Source organism: Narcine bancroftii, chromosome 1, assembly GCF_036971445.1.
Source record: "Narcine bancroftii isolate sNarBan1 chromosome 1, sNarBan1.hap1, whole genome shotgun sequence".
Lineage (NCBI taxonomy): Eukaryota > Metazoa > Chordata > Chondrichthyes > Torpediniformes > Narcinidae > Narcine > Narcine bancroftii.
The window spans coordinates 342,032,180-342,056,742 of NC_091469.1; the positions used below are offsets into that span (position 1 = coordinate 342,032,180).

The 24,563-nt window shown below is 35.5% G+C and overlaps 1 protein-coding gene across 9 annotated transcripts in view; it reads left to right on the forward strand.

Moving 5' to 3' along the window:
- The window catches only part of fyco1a (FYVE and coiled-coil domain autophagy adaptor 1a), a 169,718-nt gene that overhangs the window by 41,328 nt on the left and 103,827 nt on the right, over positions 1-24,563 (forward strand). For all 9 annotated transcript variants that reach the window (XM_069910198.1, XM_069910231.1, XM_069910242.1 and 6 more), the window contains exons 7-12: positions 2,313-2,406; positions 2,734-5,277; positions 11,672-11,764; positions 12,182-12,300; positions 13,382-13,549; positions 17,598-17,747. In XM_069910198.1, coding sequence (XP_069766299.1) covers positions 2,313-2,406; positions 2,734-5,277; positions 11,672-11,764; positions 12,182-12,300; positions 13,382-13,549; positions 17,598-17,747 — 3,168 coding nt within the window. The remainder of the gene's footprint in view (positions 1-2,312; positions 2,407-2,733; positions 5,278-11,671; positions 11,765-12,181; positions 12,301-13,381; positions 13,550-17,597; positions 17,748-24,563) is intronic.

A 24,563-nucleotide genomic window follows, 5' to 3' on the forward strand; every position in this document is an offset into this window, starting at 1 on the left:
AACATTCAAGGAAAGCCCCTGGCCTGATTGGCACCTCACCCATCACCCTAAATTCCTAATTTTTACAGATGCACTGCAGAAAGTATTCTTTCAGAAGTATCACAGCCTGGTATGGGAACTTCTCTGCACAAGACAACAAGAAACTAGAGAATTGTAAATTCAGCTCAGCCCATTGTTCAAATGTACTTCCCCATCAACGACTCTGTCTTCACTTGCTGATTTTTTGGGAAAGCTGCCAACATTCACTGAAGGGCCCTTCCTATCCTGATCATACTCTTTTCTCCCTCCTCCCATTTGCAAAAGGTACATGAATTTGAAAACTCATGGCACCAGTTTCTTTCCCAATGTTAATAGACTCTTGAATGAACTTCTTATAAGTAAAAGATAACGTCACGAAATTCTACTTCTTTGTAATGCTTTACACTGTTTTATAACTACTTTTCTGTCCAACACTTTTTTTAACCATTTGTTGTATTTAAATATGGGTTGACTTGGGTGACATGCCATAACAAAGTGTTCACTGTATCTCATTATGTGACAATAAATAATTCAATTGAATAATTAAGGGCTGATAACATACATAGTAAAATGGGCAAGTCCTAATAATATTTTCTGGCATATTTCATGGATAAATGTTTAAGAATTTAAATGCTGAATCTGAAAGTCAGTGACGGATGTAACCATGCACAAAGGGTGAAACATACTTGCTATTTGTATATTTCCAATGTGTGCAAAAATTGCTTTCTAATTTCCATGAAAAATGCTGCTCCATCATTCCTGTTTAGGCCACTTTATGGAAATGGCAAAACAATTGTCCAGCAGATTAGTTGCTAAAATGCAGAAACTGCCAACTGATCCTATGTATCAACCTTTTTCTTTCCACTCACGTACCACTTTAAGTAATCCCTATGCCAACAGTGCTCTGTGATTAGTTAGCGATTGCTTAAGGTGGTATGTGAATGGGAAGAGAAGGTTGAGAATCACTGTTCTAGACAATTATTATTGAACTATTTTGCTTGAGAAAAATTTGTCATTGGCCCAATTCCTTTGGAGTGATGAAACCATGCACACAAGTCAATTATATACAATGAAAACAGTGGTTTTCAACCTTTTTCTTTCCACCCACATACCACCTTAAGCAATCCCTTACTAATCACAGAGCACCTATGGCATAATTAAAGTGGTATATGAGTGGAAAAAAGAAAGGTTGAGAACCACTGTTATAGTAGGAGGGATTGAGATGGAAAGTGATCTGAAGTTGTGGTTCATTTTTTTTGAGCAAGTTTGTATCTACTGAATCAGTTGAAGAATTTCACAAAACAAGCATATGGTATATATTTAAATGTTTAGGATTTTAATATAGAGTGTATGAAATTGGCTGGATCAGTGGAGAGATATGGATAGGTAATATTTCAAGTTGGGATCCTTTGTCAAGACCACTGTGGGAAGGGGAGGCAGCAATAAAAACAAGAGGGCGGAAGGGCTCGAGCCAAGATAGATGAAGGTGGAAGAGGTGGAGGTGGGAGAGTACTGAAAAGCAGTTCTGAAATAGACTGGGGAAATAGATATAAGTGCAGGACAGATGAGAACAGTGACACCTGTTCAGGGTGAGGGGATGGTGGCACCTCAAATTAAAATATTCAATGTTCATACCATTGGGTTTTAGACTACCCAGGATCTCATTCTTTTAACATGGAAGTTGATTTAGATGATATGGTTCCACTCAAAGTTAGATCTACTTTCTTAGATTTAGCATCAGATGTCGCATCCTCAGTCTTTCAATGTTTGAATGTTACTGTCATTCACTAAACTTTTGAGATTAACACGTGGAATGAATGGTTGGTTAACTAATGTCACCCAGAATAAATTTGGTGCCTGATAAGATGCAATGAATCCTGGCGGAGGCATTTGGGGATGAATCTCCAAATAAAGCAGGTAGGTTTTTAAGTGTTATAAATAAGCCACTTAGGGCAATTAACTGATCTTTCCTGGTAAGTAACCAAAGGATTCTGCCTTCAACCAGACAAGAAAGATTAATTGGAACTTACAATCTAGGTACGTTCCAGTGTGTTGAGTGCTCATTGTTCATTTGCAGGACAGGAATTATCCTGTCAACATTGGTAGAGGTTGCTGCAGAGGTTTTGGAAATTCTCATCTTGGTATTCCCGTGGGTGGCATCCCATTATAGGATTTTGACCATTTTTAAGATGTTTCTGTGTTGGATTAAACGGAAGTTTCAGGAAGTAATTATTTTTTATCTCATGTAATTTAGATAAGTAATTATAAAACTGCTGTTTGTGTTTTATTTCAAGGCGGTCTTTTGGCATTTCTTATTCTCCATCTCATCATTGGAAACCACCAAGTAGATGTTCCAGTATAAGCAGTTTGGTCAGTAACTATTTACAAGTAAGTGCCAAAATCATAAATTAGTATGATTGTTCCACAGAAGTGGCATCAATTAAGTCCAAGTTATGATAATCACCAGAATGTTTTAAAAATCTTTGGGTGAGGCTGCTGGAAAATACTCAGCTGTCGGGCACTGCTTGGCAGAAGGAGGACTAAAACAAAAAGATAGCCTCATTTATATGAGTAAGCCACCTACATGTAATATTTTAAACAGCTACTACAGATCTAGTTTCTGTGTGCCTTTCTGATAAAGGAAATTATTATTAATTAAGTTACAAGCTAATTTGATTGCAGCACAATTCACCTGTGCTTTGCATCTTTTTGCAGGCTCCAGAAATTCCTCCAAATCAGGAAATAAACAATTCATTAACAGTGGAGCAGCTGGAAACACTTGATGAGTTACGTGTTGAACTTGATCAATCTGATGTAAAGCAAAAAGAAATGCAAGAAAAAATCCAACAGATTGAATTGGAAAATAAAGAATTACAAAATAAAATAACGTTACATGAGCAAACATTAGAAACTTTGAAGAAATCAACTGCTGATACAGTGGAGGAGAACCTCATGCTGAAACAGACAGTGAAAGAGCTGAATCAGCAGTGTGAACAGTTCACTCCAGGCCATGTGGAGGAACTTCAGAAATCTCTGCAGCTGTTAGAAGATAGTTCCAGTGAAAAACAGCAGACACTTCAGTCAAAGGCAACAGAGTTAGAGACATGTTATGAACACTATGCAATAAAGCTGCAGTCATTAACACAAGGAATGGAAAGGATCAAGTCATCAGAAGGTGTAAAAAATAGCGATGTCAATGAACTTCAGACCAAGCTAATTAAAGCAGAACAGAATAACATAGAGCTGGTGGAGAGGATAGAAAATATTTTGACTGAAAAGAAACAACTGACAGCAGCCCACTGTGATTTAGCACAGAAAATCCACAAAATTCTTGATAAGTTGAATTATGCTGAGAGAGGGGAGATTGGAACACAGAGGTTAAACAATATGCAGGAGTTGCAGCTGGAAAAGGTCAGCAATGATTTGAAATCAAAAGACTCAATAATAGATGGGCTTGAGTTAAAGTTGAAAGAGATAACTTTGAAATTGGAGAACAAGAGTGTTATTCTTATAAAGAATGATGAAGAGCTAGAATCTTACCTGAAAAAATCTGGAAAAATAAAGAGTGCACAAGAAAGTGAGACAACTGAATGTGAATTGATGCAGAAGGCAATTCAGGAGCTAAGAAATGAGAAAGACGAAGCACAGATCAAATGTAAAGCAGCAGATGAACAAATAAATAATATTTCTAATCAGCTTACAATAAACAAATCAGAGTTGACTGCTGCTATTACTGAAACACAGAACTTCCAGGAGGTTCAAAGTAAGGTTTACTGTGAGAATGAAGATCTTAGAAAAAAATTGCAAGATTTAGAAGAACTATTAACCAATGGTCAAAGTAGTGCAAAACATATGAAGACTGAGGATCAAAAATTACAAATTGAGAACGAGAAACTTCAGGATATGGTGCAAAAAAATATGGAAAGAGAGAAAGAAATGGAAAAAGCTTGTTTAGCTCTTGAAGCTGAGATAGATAGACTAAGTGCATCTGAGAAATACTTGCAGGGCCAGGTAGCTGATATCATGGTTCCAGTGGATGAAAAAGAGAAAAAGCTAAGGGAAGAAAACAGACAATTGAATGAAAAATTGCAAAATTCTCTCCAGCAGTTCAAAAAAACAGAGACAAAACTGAAAGAAAGTCAATCTGAACTTGATGAGCTGAAACAAGAAGAAATAAAGTTGAGCGACTGCCTAGTAAATCTCCAAGTTGATTTGCACATCAAGGAAGAAGTGATTTCAAACCTGGAGAATAAATTATTTAAGTTACAGCACAATGAAAATTCTCCCATTTCCCTTGTAGCTGAGGAAGAAGTTAACCTATCAATTCAGTTATCAGAGAACATTGAAAAATGTCAGGCAAAAAGAGAGATACTACAAGAAAAATTGTCTCTTGAGGATAACTTTTCGCAACCTTCTCAGTTTACAGATAATTTAATAGGTGAGAAATCACAGGTGACAGAGAGAGACGTTTATGAGAAAGAGATGCAGAAGATAAATATGGGACTAGAGAGTAGTGCAATTCAACTTGAAGTTGAGCAAAGTGAGGTGTCCAGGTTACAGGGAATGGTTGAAGAACTCGGGTCAAATCTTAAATATGCCATTGAAGAAAAAGAAAATCTATACCGTAATCTAGATCTTGCGGTATGTTCCAAAGAGGAATACAGAACCCTGGTTCAAAATCTGAAAGAACAAATAGTTTCAATTAACACAGATCATACTGAAAAACTCTTAATGTTGAAAGAAAAGGAGGATTATTTTAAAAGAGAGCGAGAGAATTTAGCACAGCAGATAATTGAACTTGAAGAACAGCTTGCAATTTTCAAAGAAGAATCATCTCAACAGAAAAAGTTGATAGAAAAATTAAAGTCTGAGAATGTTGAGACCAAAGATCTGCTTAAGAGGGTAAATACTGAAATGGCTGAACTTGACATTCAGATTTGTACATTAAATACAGAAAAACAAGCAACTGAAAAAATGTATAATGACATTTGTCAACAGCAGACAACATATTTTGATGAGATGAAATTGGAACAAAACCAACTAAATGTTAATGTTTTTGCACTCAAAAATGAAAATGAACACCTGAAAGAAGAATTGAAGAAATCAGAAGACTTAGCAACAACTATAAAAGAGTTGCAAAGAAAATTAATGAAAACACAAGAGCAAGCAGAAAGTTTGAAGGAGGCTGCAAGAGAAGAGATGTCTGCAGTTAAATTTCAGATGAGTGGAGAGGTGATGGATTATCAGACAAAATTAAAGGTGCAAACTGTTTCCTTGCAGTGGAATATAGTGGTGTATAATCTCTACATTTTAATTTTTCTGTCAGGTTTCAATTTGGGAAGCCTTATTGAAGTTTCTAATAAGTTCTGTTACTTTTAATGTAATTTCCTGTATTATTCTTAATTGGAGATTTGGCTTTTTGCTTGTTTTGTACATTTATTGCATTTAGTTTGAATTATTTTGTGAGGAAGATTTTTAAATTTCATATATTGTTCTTTGATCTTCATTACCATGTTACCAGCATCACAGAAGATTAAATTACAGTATTGTAACTGTTGGGAGGTTTGGGAGGTGTTCAATAGATCTGTGTAAAAATAAGTAAATATATATTGCCACGGAGAGGAATTAAAAAAAAATATTTTATTTAATTTATTTTCCATACATGATTAATATATAACAACAGAATTTTTTTAAAAAGTTGCAATCACTACATGGTTACAATTCCTCCCCCTAAACCCCCCCAACCCCAGAAAAATTAATTAATATATGAGAAAAATAATATAATAAAATGAAGAAAAAGAATAAAAAGGTAAAAGCTTTAAGGATTGCTCAGAGAATTGCCATCCAACACACAGGATTCTCCAGAATTTCTAAATAGTTAATTTAGAGAGAATTAACACAAGTCTCGAGGAGCAGGAAGAACACTACTACATATTTATACCTAAAATTTGCATATATGTGCGCCAAATTTGCAAAGAAAAAACACTACAAATAGGTAACAACATAGCTGGACCTAACTTTTTCCCTTAATATCCTCTCAATTGAAAATAACAAAAAAGGTGTTATACCATATTTATTCCTTAATTGTTCAAACGATATCAATTATCTCTGTTCATAACAATTTTCAATATTTTTAATCACTTTACAAAACCAAGTATTTAAAAATTAGTTATCCTTTGAAAAAGATATAACAGTTTTGAATCAAAGGCATCTTAGGTGATATACCTTCTTTTGTTCCAATTTCATCATTTATCTTATTAATCAAGTTCTTCAACAATGGTGTTTCTTTAACACCAGCTAGAAATTTTGAATCCCATTTATACATGAATTCCTCTACTAATCTCTCTCCTATTTTATCCAATTCTATTTTAACACATGCTGGCTTTTCTTCTCTTTCAAAAGAAAGAAATCTCATTTTGGCCGTTTAATAGTATTCTTAAAATTAGGAAGCTGTTGGCCACCCAATTCATATTTCCACATTAACCTCTATAGAGACTCTTGACATCTTATCTTTCCAAAGGAATTTCCTTACATGTTTATTTAATTCCTGAAAAAAACCCTTGAGTTATTAATATAGGTAAAGTTTGAAAAAGATATATTCTTGGGATATATTCATCTTAACACAGTTAACCCTTTCTACTAATGTTATAGATAAAATTGTCAATTTTTCAAATCTTCAACATTTTTAAGTAATGGCAAATAATTCAATTTATATATATATATATGTATATATATTTAAAAATTATTGTCTACACGAATCTCTAGACTTTCAATCCCATTTTGTTTGGCCATTTGAATTGGGTGTTTCTTTGACATTAACTAATCTCCTTCATAAAGGGCACAATTTCACTTTTATCCCAATTTATTTTATAACCAGAAATCTTTCCTTAATCTTCCAATTTAAAATATAATTTTTGCATGGAAGTCTCAGGTTCAGTCAAATATATTAAAACATCTCCTGCAACTAAACTAATTTTATGCTCTTCTTGACCAATTCTAAATCTTAATTTTGAAATTGCTTCTAATTGCCTCTGCAAATGGCTCTATAGCTAATATTAGCAAAGCTAGAGAAGGGGGACACCCTTGGCTACTAGATCTCGACAATTGGAATGCACCCAATATCTCTCAGTTGGTTGCAACTTTAGCTTTAGGATCATTGTATAATGCCTTAATCCAATTTATAGAGGTCTCTCCAAATCCAAATTATCCATCACCTTAAGCAAAAAATCCCACTCCAATCTATCAAACACTAAATCTGCATCTAGAGCTGGTGCACCATTAAAGTCTTCTTTGTTGCACTAAATGAATAATACTAAATAATCTAGCCACATGGTCAGCCAATTGTCTCTTTTTTAACTTAACAAATCATGCCTGATGGATATTTATTAATTTAGGTAGTAATTTAGTTATTCTATTTGCCAAAATTTTGGCAACAATCTTATAATCTGCATTTAATAATTAAATAAGTCTGTAAGATGTAGGTTTTAAAGGATCTATATATATATTTTGGTATCACAGTAATTATTGCTGCTGAAAATGATTCTGGGAGAGTGTGAGGTGCTGATGCCTGATCTGACATTTCCATGAAAAAAATTAATAAATCTTTAAATTCTTTATAAAGTTCAGGCAGAAAATCATCTTCACCCAGAGATTAATTACTTTGTAATGAACTCATTGCCTTCCTCACCTCTATCTATGTGAGGTAGGCACTCAATTCTTGTCTTCTTCCATACTCAATCTAGGTAAACATCCATCTATTTTATTATCATCCTTTAAAGAATCTGACCTATAAAATTTAGAATTAAAATTCTTAAAATATTTATTTATTTATTCAGGTTTATAACTGATAATATTAGTCATTCTTAATTCCATTAATCATTCTTGAAATTTGCTCTGCTTTTAGTTGCTATACAAGTACTTTGTAATTTTTCCCCTTTCATAATACCTTTATTTAGTTCTTGAGATCGCTTTCTCTACTCTATAAGTTTGTAATGTATTATACTGAAGTTTTTAAAAAAATAATTAGTTGTCTATGTTTATCTTCAGAACTCCTCCTTTGAAGATCTGAAACCATTATTTCCTTTTCTAATTGATCTATCTCTCATATACTCCTTTTTGATTTTAGAAGTAAAACATAATTTGCCCTCTCAGATATGCTTTCAGAGCATCCCATTCTTACAAACTTAGCATTCATTGAGTTCAGGTTTGTATCACAAAATGTCTGAGTTTGTCTTCTAATAAAATCACAAAAGTCCATTCTTTTTAGTAATAATGGATTCAGTTTCCATCTATAAACCAATTTCGTTTTATCAGGCAATGCAATCATCATTAATAAAGGTGAATGATCAGACATAATTCATGCTTTATATTCTGCTTCAATATCCTACCTTGCATCCATGCTGAATTGAAAAATAAATCTTTTCTGGAATAAGAATCATGCCTACTCGAATAAAAAGAGTATCCTTTTCTCTAGGATGAATTCTCCTCCATGCATCTATTAAATTCAAATCTCATTAATAACAATGTAACCTTTGCCTCTTTAGCCCTCATCACTCCACTGGTAGATCTATCTAAAAATAGATCCAAACAAAAATTAAAATCTCCTCCTGTTAAAATATTTTCATGTGTATCTGCTAGATTAGGAATTGTTTCTTGATTAAATTTTTCATTGTCAACTGTAGGGACTTACAAATTCAGAAAGGTCCATAATTCTTGCCTTAGAATTGAACCAAGAACCTGTTGCATACCCACCCTCATATCTTTTTAATTTTAAATGTTGTTTTTCAATTAAATGGATTTCTTGCAGAAAAGGCAAGTCAACTCCCATTATTTAAATATTTGTTAATATGTTAAAACTCTGTTTCTCTTCACTCTCCCGTTTACATTAAAATTTACAAATTTCAATGTGGAGGAAGTAATACTAAAGGGAGTGAATAATAATGAGCCATATTCACTCCCTTTAGTATTACTTCCTCCACCTCCACCTGCGAATCTCCTCCCCTTAACTCCATTACTCAATGTCCAGTGTGTTGACGCGCACTTACTGCGGCAATCCAAATAGAGGAAAGAAAACAGATATACAATTAAAGGATATATATTCCAACATTTATAACTGTATCTTCTTTCTTTGGCTTGGCTTCGCGGACGAAGATTTATGGAGGGGGTAAAAAAGTCCACGTCAGCTGCAGGCTCGTTTGTGGCTGACCAGTCCGATGCGGGACAGGCAGACACGATTGCAGTGGTTGCAAGGGAAAATTGGTTGGTTGGGGTTGGGTGTTGGGTTTTTCCTCCTTTGCCTTTTGTCAGTGAGGTGGGCTCTGCGGTCTTCTTCAAAGGAGGCTGCTGCCCGCCAAACTGTGAGGCGCCAAGATGCACGGTTTGAGGCGTTATCAGCCCACTGGCGGTGGTCAATGTGGCAGGCACCAAGAGATTTCTTTAGGCAGTCCTTGTACCTTTTCTTTGGTGCACCTCTGTCATGGTGGCCAGTGGAGAGCTCGCCATATAATACGATCTTGGGAAGGCGATGGTCCTCCATTCTGGAGACGTGACCCATCCAGCGCAGCTGGATCTTCAGCAGCGTGGACTCGATGCTGTCGACCTCTGCCATCTCGAGTACCTCGACGTTAGGGGTGTGAGCGCTCCAATGGATGTTGAGGATGGAGCGGAGACAACGCTGGTGGAAGCGTTCTAGGAGCCGTAGGTGGTGCCGGTAGAGGACCCATGATTCGGAGCCGAACAGGAGTGTGGGTATGACAACGGCTCTGTATACGCTTATCTTTGTGAGGTTTTTCAGTTGGTTGTTTTTCCAGACTCTTTTGTGTAGTCTTCCAAAGGCGCTATTTGCCTTGGCGAGTCTGTTGTCTATCTCATTGTCGATCCTTGCATCTGATGAAATGGTGCAGCCGAGATAGGTAAACTGGTTGACCGTTTTGAGCTTATAACTGTATACAGACAAAGTAAGACCCCAAAAAGTGTTGTTCAAATAATACACAGCACTGCTACCCTCTACGAGCTGCGATCAAGGTCACAAAAACACACATGATCCATTAGCAGTTAGTACTTCATCTCCCCACCCCCCACAACCCCCCAGTACATTTACCATATGATCTATAAATAAAATAAAATGTAAAAAAAAAATTCCAAAATCAGCAAGGAGAGAATAATCATTATTCTGAATCATTCAGTTTTACAGAGCTGTTAGAAAAAAATTGGTCCATCTAGGACAGAGTAACAGCAACTGAGTTTCTAATTCTTTATTCCACCTGCACTCTTTGAAGATCTTGCACAAATACTGCTTGCACAAAATTCAAAAATAATTTACTTTGACCTCGGCAGGAAAATCTTTAAAGTTGCAGGATGACGCAGCATGAATCGATATCTCTTTTTCCCCCAAAGAGCCTTCTTAACTGGATTAAATTCTCTGCTCTTTAATAGATCTACACATATCAGGGTAGAACAAAACTCTACCCCCTTCATACTCAAGTGGGCTTTTCCTTGCTCTTGGCCCTTCTGCCCCAAGGCTCAAGATCTCTCTATCTTGATATCGAATTAGCACAGGACATAGGTTCTGATTTAGAAGTGGTTTTCCTCTAACAGCTCTATGAGCTCTTTCAATCTCGATAGGGTATTCAAATTTTGTGCTTCCAAAATATCAGGAATCCATTTTTTGGAAAAAAAACAATTGGGTCTTGCTTCTCCACTCCTTCTTTAAGACCCAGTATTTTGATATTATTTCTTCTACTGCAATTTTCCAGCATGTCTACTTTCTGTTGAAGCTTTTGATCTTCTATTTTTATCACTATCATCAACATGTTGCATTTTTTCCTGCCATCCATCTTATCTAACTTTCTTTTCATTTTATTCATTACACTCTGTTTATTTCCTCTTTTATTTCCCCTTTCATTCCTTGAAGTTCTCTTAATAATTCAATATTACTTTAAAAATTTTTATCTTTTTTCAATAGATCCTCTTCATATTGCTGTTCTTCATCTTCTTTGCTACGTCTTCTCTTGTGAGCCCAACTCCTCATCTTCCGACGCTTTAGCTGTAGGTCCAACCTCTCGTGCATGTGCAGTGTACTTCTGGGTTCTTCCTTGACATCGTCTCTCTGCTGCTGTGGACGAGTGACATTGGTAGACAGCCCTTCCATTGATTCACTCACCCAGGGAACAGCTAGAATGCTAGCTCCCTGCTTCAAACTTGATGTTGGCCTCAAATTTTTTCTAGTCTTCTCTTCACGTTGGGCTCGAGGTGGGGCTGCAGTGTTTTTTTTTCCTTTTTCTTGGAGGCATTTTTATTGTTTCAATGTTTAAGTGTACTTCAAAAAACAATTACTCTAAAATAGTACTTATTTAGTATTTTTTTTTACTAAGTTACCAAAAAGGTCAGGTTCCTACGTCCTCACCCTACAGCAACACGTGACGTCCCTCCCATGGGAAAGAATTTTCTCAGAGACCCCCAACTCTCACTTTAAATCACTTTGGCCATGAAATTGATTCTAATTCTATTTTTCCCTTCAGTTTTAACCATCAGTTTTCATTGCTTGTTATGGATGAATCTAACGATTCAGTCCTTATATTGACCTGAATATATTAAAATGGAGGTTGATTTAGGCTAGTACAAAGTTTTGCTAATGGTGCTTTTGTATTGACAGACTGCTGAAGAAGAACTAGAGACTGTGAGAAAGGATCTTAATGAGAGCCAGAGCAAAATAGCTTCACTGGATAAACAACTCAATGACTTTCAAGTGAGTTTTCCTTTATTAAAAGCATCAGTTATGGACATCTTTCATAAGGATGTTACCAGGATTGGGGTATGGAGTACCAGTATCTAAAATTAGAGTGCATAGATTTTAAATAAGGGCAAAGATTTGAAAAGGACCTGAGGGGAATTTTTTTTTCAAACAGAGGATGTCTGCAAATATAGAGTGAGCTACCTAAGGTGTCAATAGAGGCAGGTACAATGACATTTAAAAGACAATTAGACAAGTACATGGTATAAATAGATTGGCCAAATGCAAGCAGAACTGCCTCAGATGGACAATTTCATTGTCATGGGCAAGTTGGACTGTTTCAATGCTCTGTAACTGTGAATATGTTGTCAATAATGAACTTGCATATCACCCTTACTATTTGTCATTCTTTATTGATATGTTTATTTAAAGGATCTCAACAGTAAATTAAAAGAGGAAATGGAACAGAAAGTACAAATAATTGCAGATTTGCAATTACTGATGAACGAAGAGCAGGAAAAATTCAAGTCCCTTTCAGAAAACTTGATCAGGTATGACTGTTTAAAGCCAAATTTTAGCTTGTATTTTGCAAAATGGCACATATACAGTGCCCTCCAAAATGTTTTTGTTTATTTGCCCCTATGCTCCACTTGTTTAAATTTGTAATCAACCAATTCACATGTAATTAAACATTCCAGATTTTATTCAAGTTATTTGTATACATTTTGGTTTGACCATGTAGATATTACAGCAGTTTATATACGTAGTCCCTCATTTTATGGCCCCATATTGTTTAGGACATTTGGCTTCTAAGGTTTTTGTGATGACTCATGTATTTTTAATTGCTTCATTGGTGCGGATATAAGACAGCTGTGCTTACATCTAAGCTTTTGAGCACCTTTGGAGTTTGTAGTTGCCATTTTTCAACATAGGACCAGAGTTGTGCCAATGAAAGTCAAAGAAGCCATTATGAAGCTGAAAAACAAGAATAAAACAGTAAGAGACATCACCCAAACCTTAGGATTACCAAAATCAACAGTTTGGAGCATCATTAAGAAGAAAGATCCCTGCATCTGAAAAAGAACAAAAATGCAGTACAATTACAGAATATGTTAAAATCACGTCAGAGGTGTATCTGGCATCGAATTAAATTGTCTTCTACACATTTTGAGTTTTTAAAAGGAAGTTATTAAGATTCTGGTAAGTAAAATTGTGCAGTAGCACCGTATACGGATGCACTGAAATTCTTGCATGCTGCAGCTGTACAGGTATGTGAAATTCACTAACAATGTATAAATCAAACCATCACACCAGAGCAAAAAAAACCCCAAGGATAATAAATGTAAAAGGATAGATAAATACACTTGAAGTTAGTGCAAAAAATAGTGATGGTACAATAGTGGCCCTGGAGTAGTGTTCGTGTAAATGTGTTCACTGCTTAAAATGTGTTATTTTTATATTAAATCTGTAATTTAAACATTGTTCTGCAATCATTACAGTAGATATTCCATTTAGTTGTGTTGGATATGAATTAACGTGAAAGAAGCTTATTTTTATTTTGAATATTTTCTCTGGCTTCACCGTCCCTTGATGAAGTTCACAATTGATTTACTGAACTTCATTATTCTTTAGTAACCAGCAAGCGTTAGAAGTTGTGAAAAAGGAGCAAGAGGAGTATAACCAACACCAAGAAGAGATTCAAGTGGAAATGAAGAGAAATGAACAAAAACTTGCGGCTGAAGTAGATGACTTGAACCGAACTAAGGAATTTCTGGAAGAGCGCTTAATTGAACTTATTAAGTATGAGCCAACAACCAATTTATATTTTTACTAAGAAAGAGTTAGCTATTTGATAAGATACTTAATAATTATTGATTAATGCCATGTAGCTTCATTCTGTCAAGAATCATAGAACACTACAGCACAGAAACAGGGCCTTCAGCCCATCTAGTCCACGCAGCAATATTATTATGCCTATCACATCAACCCGGATCACAGCCCTTCATAGTCCTCCCATCCATGTACCTATTCAATCTTTTAAATGTCAAAATTGAACCCATATCCACCACTTCAGCTTGTTCCACATTCTCACCACCATATACTGTAAGAGAAGTTCCACAGAATGTTCACTTTGAACATTTAACCTTTCACCATTAAAGCATGACCTCTGTTCTTGTCTCACCCAACTATAGAGGAAAAAGCCAGTTTGCATTTACCCTATCTTCACCCCTCATAATTTTGTATATCTCGTCATGTAACCAAGGACATAGCTAGAATTATTCCTGATTCATTGCTCATACTGAACTTTGTTTTGAATTATGATCAGTATGATTATTATAAGCTCTATCAGTACCATTGCTTGCTTTAAAAAAAAAATCAGCATTTCCCTGTAGCATACAAGATGAATGTTAACATTTAAAAATAGGTGCTTTGTGGTTATAACCTGCAAAGTATTGAATAAGAGCCAAATTACTGATAAACCACTGTGAGGACACTCCATATATCTCAACCCTACATTCTGAATTTTTCCCCCAACACCTCCCTGACCATTATTAGATTCTTTGATGACTGTTGGAGTGTCTTCCAATGAGTATCTGCTACTGTTTTCTCACTGAAAACATATATGTCTGCTCTTGGAGGCTTTGGTTTCCAAGCTGTCAGTAGGGCTGCTGGTGTGCAGAACTACCATTAAACACTATTTTGATTTGGAAATTGATAGCTATTCCTTCATCTTTGCAAGATTACTATCTTAGAATTCCAACCCAAGAGAGCTGCAATATTAAAAAAAAATTGAAAATGTGCTGCTGTGCTTGGTGTCGAGGGATCTGGATGGCTAATGCAGTACACCTTGGATGCGGGAGGGGAAGGAGGTTTAAGGGATAAGTATTGTCGTAGCATCAGGGATAACACAAATACTGAGAAGAGCAAGATATTGCTAATTTTTTTTTATACATGGCACAACATTAAAGGCTCATCAATTTTATTTCTGACAGCAACATTCCCTTATTTTCTTGAAACACCTCAACTTAGACTTGACTTGCATAAATTAAGTACTTTTTCAAGAAAGTTTTGTCTTGCAACTTCTCTAGTACAATGCTGACCAACATATTTATTCTGTCCTTTTTTTTGAAGATTAGTGCAATTGTTGAGATTCTTCCAGATCTAATAAACATTCAAAAATCCTCATACCAGCAACTTCCACTGCTTCCTTCACAAATCGTGATTGGGTTGCAACTAGTTGGGTGACTTTTCTACTTCAAGTATTGCAAATCTCACTCTTTGTTAAACCATTAAATCAAATGTAGAGGATTAATTTGGACATACAACATGGAACAGGTTGTTTAACATGATCAATCCATGCAAACATTTCCCTTCTACTTCACCCACTCAGTCTGTGTTCATCTAAATGTAACAACATAACCCTTTGCTTTAATCCCAGTTATATACTTGTACAACTTCCTCTTGAGTACATCTGAATTATTTGCTTCATTCATTCCCTGTGAGAACAAATCCCAGGTTCTCACTGTTCTTGGGGTAAATTTTTTTCTTCTTCATTATTTTTTGGATTTCTTAGTTCCTATCTGTCATACTGGATCTAATACTGAGTAATGAACCTGGTCAGGCAGTGGACGTCTCAGTGGGGTTGCATTTTGGTGAGAGGGACCACAACTCACTGAGCTTTAGCATAGCTATGGATAAGGATAAAAGTAAACAAAATGGAAAACTGTTTAATTGGCGAAGAGTTAATTACAATGGGATTAGGCAGGAACTAGAAATTGGAAACAGATGGTCATGGGTGAAAGTACAGAACTAATGTGGTGGAAGTTTAGGGACCACTTGCACTGGGTTCACGATGGGTTTGTCCCACTGGGACAGGAAAAGGGAGCCATGGTTGATAAAATAGGTGATAAAATAGTCAAGAGGAAGAAGTCAAGAATAATAGTCAAGAGGAATTAGATTTAGGAATCAAGATACAGAAATGGCTCATAAGAAGTATATGGTAGCCAGGAAGGATCTGAAGAAAGGACTTGGGAGAGCTCAAAGGAGGTGTGAGAAGGCCTTGGTGTGTAAGATTAAAGAGAACCCCAAGGAATTCTATGTGTATCTGAAGAACAGAAGGATGATTACAATGAAGGTGGGACCACTAAAGGATAAAGGAGGCAACGTGTGCCTAGAAGTGGAGGAGATTGGGGAGGTCCTAAATGCTTTGCTTCAGTATTCACAAGAAAAAAGGACCTTGATCAGGGTGAGTTCAGAATAGAACAGGCCTGTGTTCTGGATGATGTTGAGATTAAGAAAGAGGAAGTGTTGGATCTTGTTAAAAGCATTAAGATTGATAAGTTCCCAGGGCTCGACATGATCTATCCCAGGTTGCTGTAGGAAGCGAGGGAAGAGGTAGCTGAAACTATGATCTTTAAGTCTTCTTTAGGCACAGGGGAGGTACCAGAGGAGTGGAGAATGGCAAATGTGGTGCCCTTGTTTAAAAAAGGTAATGGAGAAAATCCAGAGAATTAAAAACCAGTTATCCTTGTGTCAGTGTTGTACAAGCTATTGGAGAGAATTCTTAAGGATAGGATCTATGAGCATCTGGAGAAGTACAGTCTACTCAAGGATAGTTAGCATGTATTTGTAAAGGGAAGGACATGAGCCTAATTGAGTTTTTTGAGGAGATAACAAAATAATTTGATGAGGGTAGGGCAGTAGATGTGGTCAATATGGAATTAGTAATACATTTGATAAGGTCCCCAATGAGAGACTCTTTCAGAAGGTAATGAGGCATGGGAGCCATGAAACTGTCGCTGTGTAGATTTTAAAAAATGGTTTGCATGTAGAAAGCAGAGAAAGTAGTGGACAGAAAGTATTCTGCTTGGAGGTCATTGACTAGTGGAGTTCCACATGGATCTGTTCTGGGACCTCTGCTCTTCGTGAATTTTATAAATTACCTAGATGAAGAGGCAGAAGGATGGATAGATAAGTTTGCAGATGATACAAAGGTTGGAGGAGTTGTGGATGGTGCTGAAGGTTGTCATAGGTTACAAGAGGATATAGAGAGGATGCAGAGTTGAGTGGGAAAGTGGCAGCTGGAGTTAAATCTGGATAAATGTGAGGTGATGCATTTTGGAAGGTCAAACCAGAAGGCTGAGCACAGAGTTAATGGTTGGTTATTTAAGAGTGTGGATGAACAGAGGGACCTTGAGGTCTAATTTGTACATCTCTCAAGGTTGCTGTGCAGGTTATAGGAGCGTTAGGAAGGCCTATGTGATGGGCAGCAGCACCTTTTTCCCAGGCAGGAATAGCAAACACCAGAGGGCATACATACAAATTGAATGGATGGAAGTTTAGGGGAGACTTCAGGGATAGGTTTTGTGCACTAAGAGTTGCAGGTTCCTGGAATACATTGCTGGGGGTGGTGGTGGAGGCTGGAACAATAGGGGCATTTAAGAGACTCTTAGATAGGCACATGGATGAAAGAAAAATAGAGGGTTATGAGGCAGGAAGGGTTTATGTTTTTTTTTAGAAGTAATATATGGGTTAGCACAATATCGAGGGCCTGAATTGTGCTGTAGTGTTCTAAATTATCCAGGTGATATTAAAATTATTTTAAACTATACCTAATATGCTTTCATTTCTCCACATCACTGCCAGTTCTGATAGTCCCTTTAAAGTATTAACAATGGCTAATGGTTCCTGCATTGTTAATACTTTACAACATCTGGTGATGTCTAATATAATAGAATACAATAGCAGAGTGCTTTCAATATATAACCCATGTTACTCAATCCACATTACTAATGTCCATTTTTTAAATAACTTTAATATAATTTACTTATTTTTATTTATTTATTAGAGATAAGGATGCTCTGTGGCAAAAATCTGACGCATTGGAATTTGAACAGAAGCTCCGCAATGAAGCACGATGGCTAGGCGACAGGGAAGTTATTTACTGTCTGGATTGCCAAAGTCAATTTACGTGGTGGTTACGTCGGCATCACTGCAGGTAGGTCTGTAAAACATAATGTATAAAAATAGCTCAGCCCAGAATATTGATTTGCATTTTCTGCTTTTAACCAAAATATTTTTAGATTTTCTGCCTCTTCACTCTAGCGGTTGGAGAATTGTGGGGTGGTGAGAAATCCTTCCCACTGCTTTTAGATGTAATTGAGATTTTAAAAGTTTAAAATTAAGTATTTAAAAAAATAAATAAATATGGTGACTTAGGAGTGGAGAACTGGGGAGTGACGACATCAGCAAAAACTATGAGGATTGTGACAATTCATTCTTTGTGCGTTCGAGAGCGTGCAAGTGTGGGGCTGATAACCTTGAATATCTGAGGTGAAAGGTTTGGAAAGTCATGCTGTCCACCAAGCTGTGTCCTTTCATAGCCACCATTAGGGATTGGGCGCGGAGGAAGTCTGCTCCCAGCAACGGCCAGGACACAGCAGCAAGATTGAACCTTCATGTAAACTTGCTGTCAATGAATTTCACACCCATGGTTCTTGTCCCATATGTACGGATAAAGCTGTTATTTTATGAGGTCAGGACCTGCTCCTCTGGTACGTGTCGATCCTTGAAGGAGGAAAGATGCTAACCTCTGAACCAGTGTCCATGAGGAACTTTCACCCCGAGAGCTCGTCCCAGACATAAAGCAGGCTGTTTTGGTGGCCAGCTGTCATAGCCATTATCAAAGGCTGGCCTGAAAAACCATAAGGAGCACAGCATTTGCAGGCACCAGCACCCCAACGTTGGTGATAGAAGCATCACATGCTAGTTTCTGAGTCACGTCTGTCCGGTGGAGACTATGTTCTTTTTTTTTAAACTTTATTTAAAGATTTTATCACAGGAATAAAAAGAAAAATTACATTTAAAGAAAAAATATAAAATAAAATAATATAATTACAATACAACATCAATCCTAACTTAATTCAACCTAATCCCCCCTACATATACAAGAACTAAAAAAAATCTATATATAAAAAAAAAACCACCTTCCCCTCCCCCAAAATAAAGAGTGAAGAATTAGTAAAATTAATAATATATTAAAAAAAGCACACACAAAGAAAGAAAAAACAAATAAAAATAATAAAAAAAAAGATTTATGAAATCTAGAATATCACATCTAGGAACATACCTAAATCAAACTTAATTGCATATACTTAACAAATGGAGTCCACTTCAACTTATAAAAAGACATCTTATCTTGAATTGAAAAAGATATCCTTTCCATAATTAAACAAGACTTCATCTCTAAATACCACCTATCCAAAGTTAGTATATTTCTATCTTTCCAAGTAGATACATTTCTTGGCCACTGCTAAAGCTAAATAGATAAAAAAAATCTGATAATCATTTAATCCTAGATCAATTAATGATTGCATATTCCCTAACAAAAATATATCAGGATCTAATACAAGACAAATATTATATAATCTATTAAATATAGATTGAATACCTTTCCAAAACTGTTGCAATCAGTCCCAAGACCAGACAGTATGTAAAAAAGTACTAGCTATCTTCTTCTTCTTTGGCTTGGCTTCGCGGACGAAGATTTATGGAGGGGGTAAATGTCCACGTCAGCTGCAGGCTCGTTTGTGGCTGACGTCCGATGCGGGACAAGCAGACACGGTTGCAGCGGTTGCAGGGGAAAATTGGTTGGTTGGGGTTGGGTGTTGGGTTTTTCCTCCTTTGCCTTTTGTCAGTGAGGTGGGCTCTGCGGTCTTCTTCAAAGGAGGTTGCTGCCCGCCATACTGTGAGGCGCCAAGATGCACGGTTTGAGGCGATATCAGCCCACTTGGCAGGCACCAAGAGATTTCTTTAGGCAGTCCTTGTACCTTTTCTTTGGTGCACCTCTGTCACGGTGGCCAGTGGAGAGCTCGCCATATAACACGATCTTGGGAAGGCGATGGTCCTCCATTCTGGAGACGTGACCCACCCAGCGCAGCTGGATCTTCAGCAGTGTGGACTCGATGCTGTCGACCTCTGCCATCTCGAGTACTTCGACGTTAGGGATGTAAGCGCTCCAATGAATGTTGAGGATGGAGCGGAGACAACGCTGGTGGAAGCGTTCTAGGAGCCGTAGGTGATGCCGGTAGAGGACCCATGATTCGGAGCCGAACAGGAGTGTGGGTATGACAACGGCTCTGTATACGCTTATCTTTGTGAGGTTTTTCAGTTGGTTGTTTTTCCAGACTCTTTTGTGTAGTCTTCCAAAGGCGCTATTTGCCTTGGTGAGTCTGTTGTCTATCTGATCACACCGAAAACAACAATCTGACTTACTAAGACCAAATTTTAAAAATTTTTCTGGTGTTAGATATAATTGATGTATAAAGTTATAATTAATCATCACTAATCTAGCATTAATCAATTTCCGAATACTATTTTGACAAATTTCCATCCCATTTCAACTTATCTTTATCCCAATCTTTCTTACTTTCAATTTCTTGTAAAATACAATACAAATCAGATATATACCCCTTTTCTGGTATTGAAAGTACATATTTCTCAAAACTAGTTTCGGGCAATAAAGTCATTTGACGACCACATATTTGTTTTACAAATGATCTTAACTGATAATACACAAATACAGAATTTCCACTAATACCAAATTTCTTTTGTAATTCCTCAAAAGAACAAAAATGTCCTTCAAAAAAACAATCAAATAATTTTTTTATTCCTTTCCTTTCCCATTGTTTCAAAGTGATATTGGAGACCATAAAAGGAACAAGTTGATTATTATATAATGGCAATCGCCCAGACCATTTATTTTTAAGCCCCATTTTATCAAGTTTACTCATCCATAAATTCAATAAATGTTTCAATATTGGTACATCATAAGTTCATAACAAATTTTTATTCCATCGAAACAAAAATTCATGTGGAGATTTTTCTAAAATAACTGCCAGTTCTATCTTTGCCCAACTGGGCGGATCCTCCATATTCATTAATGCACTAAGAAATTTAAATTGAGCTGCCTCATAATAATATTGAAAATTAGGTAATCTCAAACCTCCAAATTGAAAATCCCTCATCAATTTTTTCATTGCTACCTTCGGAAATTTTCACTTCCATAAAAATTCTCTAACTGCTTTATATAAATCCTTAAAAAAACTTTTTTTTTAAATAAGGAATTGATTGAAACAAATATTGCATCTGAGGAAAAATATTCATTTTTTATAGTATTAATCCTCCCCAATAAACCTAAAGGTAAGTCCTTCCACCTAATCAAATCTAGTTTAATCTTTTTTATTAAAGGAAGGTAATTAATTGAATATAAATCTTGATATTCTGTATTAACGTTAATTCCCAAATATTTAATTTGTTTTGTCCACTTCAATTTCGTAATATTTTTATAAATTGAATAATCATCTTTACAAATTGACAAAATTTCACTTTTAGCCCAATTTACCTTTTGCCAGATAATTGACCATAAATTTCTAAAGATTCTTGAATTGCTGGTAAGGAAATATCAGGATCTACCAGATATAATAAAACATCATCTGCAAATAAATTAATCTTATATTCCTCATTCAAAATTCTCATACCCTTAACATTTTCATTTTGACGTATTAACTGTGTTAAAGGTTCAATAACTATAGCAAATAAAGCAGGTGACAATGGACATCCTTGTCTAGTAGACCTTGTTAAATCAAAAGATTCTGAAATCTGTCCATTAGTAGCAACTCTAGCCTTCGGACTATTATATAAAGCCTTTATCAATCCAATAAACGAAGAACCAAAACAAAATTTCTCAAGTACTTTAAATAAAAACTTCCATTCCACTCTATCAAAAGCCTTTTCTGCATCTAATGAGACCACTAATGGATAATTCATTTGAGATTTAAATTTATTTATCAAAGTAATTAATCGCAAAATATTATCAGACGCATATCTATTTTTTATAAATCCTGTTTGATCTTTATGTATTATTTTGGGTAAATATTGAGCCAATCTATTAGCCATAACTTTAGCCACAATTTTATAATCTACATTTAACAACGATATTGGTCGATAAGAAGAAACCTGTAAAGGATCTTTATCTTTTTTTGGTATAACTGTAATTATTGCATTAGAACAAGATTCAGGTAATTGAAAAGTTTTATAAATCTGCTGTATTACATTCTTATAAATAGAAGATATATCAACATAAAAAGTTTTATAAAATTCTATAGAGAACCCATCTTCACCATGTGCCTTTCCATTTGGCATATCTCTTATAGCCATTTCAATTTCATTCTCTGTAAAAGATTTATCCAACTCTTGTCTATCTTCTTGATTCAACTGTGGCAAGTTAATATTTTTCAAAAAAGAATCTATTGCATCTTCATTTACATCTTTACACTCAGATGTATATAGTTTTTTATAAAAATTACAAAATTCCTCATTAATTTCTTTTTGTCTAAAAGTAATACCCGATTTTTTTCTAATTGCTGGTATAATCCTAGATAATTGTTCTTTTTTTAACTGCCATGATAAAACTTTGAGCTTTCTCACCCCATTCATAAAACTTATATTTAGTTCGATTCATTAAACATTCAAATCGATATGTTTGTAATTCATTATACTTTAATTTTAAATTAGTTAACTGATTCTTTTGCATTTCAGTAGCATTTTTTTGAAATTCTTTTTCACTAACAGTTATCTTTTTCTCTAAATCTTCAATCTCTCTAATTCTCTCTTTCTTTACTTTAGATGCATAGCTAATAATTTGACCTCGTAAAAAAGCTTTCATTGTGTCCCATAAAACAAATTGACTAGAAACAGAATTAGCATTATTACTAATAAAATCCTCAATTTGTTTTTTTAAATAACTAATAAATTCTGTTTTTTGTAATAACATAGTGTTAAATCTCCATCTTGCGGTTCTCTGAACATCTTGTGAGCTCTGATATTCTAATAATAATAATGAATGATCTGAAACCAACCTTGCCTTATAATCCACAGATATAACCTTATCCTGCAAATGTGTTGAAATTAAAAAATAATCAATTCTTGAAAAGGAATTATGACGTGAAGAATAAAAATAAAAATCTTTCTCTGGAGGATTAAGTCTTCGCCAAATATGAACTAAATTCAAATCTTTCATCATATTAGTCACTTGTACTGCCATCTTAGATTTCTTAATTACTCTTGGATACTTGTCCAATAAAGGCTCCAATACCACATTTAAATCTCCCCCAATCATCTCATTGGAATTTGTTTGTCCAAGTAATAAAGACACATCTACAGTAAAAGCTGTATCTTCAACATTTGGAGCATAAACATCAAGCAAAGTCCAAGCCTCATTAAGAAGTGTACAATTCAATTTTAATAATCTCCCTCCACTTTTCTCTTCATTCTGTAACTGAAATGGTAGATTCTTATGCACCAGAATTGCCACTCCTTTCGCCTTTGAATTAAATGAAGAATAAAAAACTTGTCCAACCCATTCACGTTTAAGTTTCAAATGTTCCTTATCTGTTAAATGAGTTTCCTGCAAAAAAGCCACATCAACTTTTAATTTTTTTAAGTAAGCAAGTACTTTCTTATGCTTAATAGGATTATTTAAACCCTGAACATTAAGAGAGGCAAACTTAAGTTTAGAGATTACTTACAATAACACAAAGAAAAAGAGGAGAGAAAAAAAGAAAAGAGAAAAGAAAAAAAAAAGAAAAACACCCCCTTCCCTTATCCCCTCCTAAAACTACAAAAAATTTTTAAAAATAAAAAAAAACTTCACTCCTTAATCCAAAAATTGATTAAAAAAAAAAGAACAGGTTGGAGGTTATAACCACCTCCCCCTGTCTCAACCGCTCAATGCGGTAACTCCCACAAAATATTGGGTGTGAGATAACTCGCACGTAGCTGATGACTTCTGGAAAATGATGCCCACCCAGCTCCCTCTCCCAACTCCCGTTTCACATTAAACTATCATCATTATCTGAAATCTTCTCAGGAAAAAAAAATTTAATCAACTGTGTCACTCCGACCACCATTGCTTCCATTTCTTCTTCGAATTCGGTTCTCATCTTGCGTCTCCACTCTCCTTGGAGACCGTGGTGGACTACGTCGTTCCTGAAATTGCGTAATTGGCAGTAATTGAGCAAAGTCCATAGCTTCCTTAGGATTATCAAAAAATTTTGGTTGATAACTATCTTGAAAAATCTTCAATACTGCAGGATATCTAAATGTTGCTTTATATCCTTTTTTCCACAACACTTCTTTCACAGGATTAAATTCACGTCGTTGAGACATAACTTCTTGACTCAAATCCGGATAGAAAAAAACACGATTGTTCTGAACCATCAGGGGAGATCCTCTTTGTTGTGCATTTCTTATAGCCACACGCAAAATTGTTTCTCTATCATAATAATTTAAACAACGAACCAAAACAGGTGTTGGATTTTGTCCTGGAAAAGGCTTTCTTCTCAAAGCTCTATGAGCATGTTCCAATATTATGCCTTCCGGAAACTTATCTTGTCCTAACACTTGTGGAATCCATCCATTCATTTTCTTGGATCTGATCCTTCCATATCTTTTGGCAAACCAACAATTTTTATATTATTCCGTCTAGATTGATTCTCCAAATAATCAACCTTTTTCACCAAATTTTTATTCTGAATTTGTAAAATTTCAATTGTTTTATTTACATCTTGTATTTAGTCTCATACCTCGACTATGCCTTGGTCACAACCATCAAGTCTTTCACTCGTTTCAAGCTTAAAAGCTCCATAATCAACCATCTGTTGAGTATTAATGTCCACCAAAGTATTAAGCTTTGTATTAACCTGAACTAAAGCCTTACCTATTTCTTTTATTGTAGAGGATAACTTAGATTCAA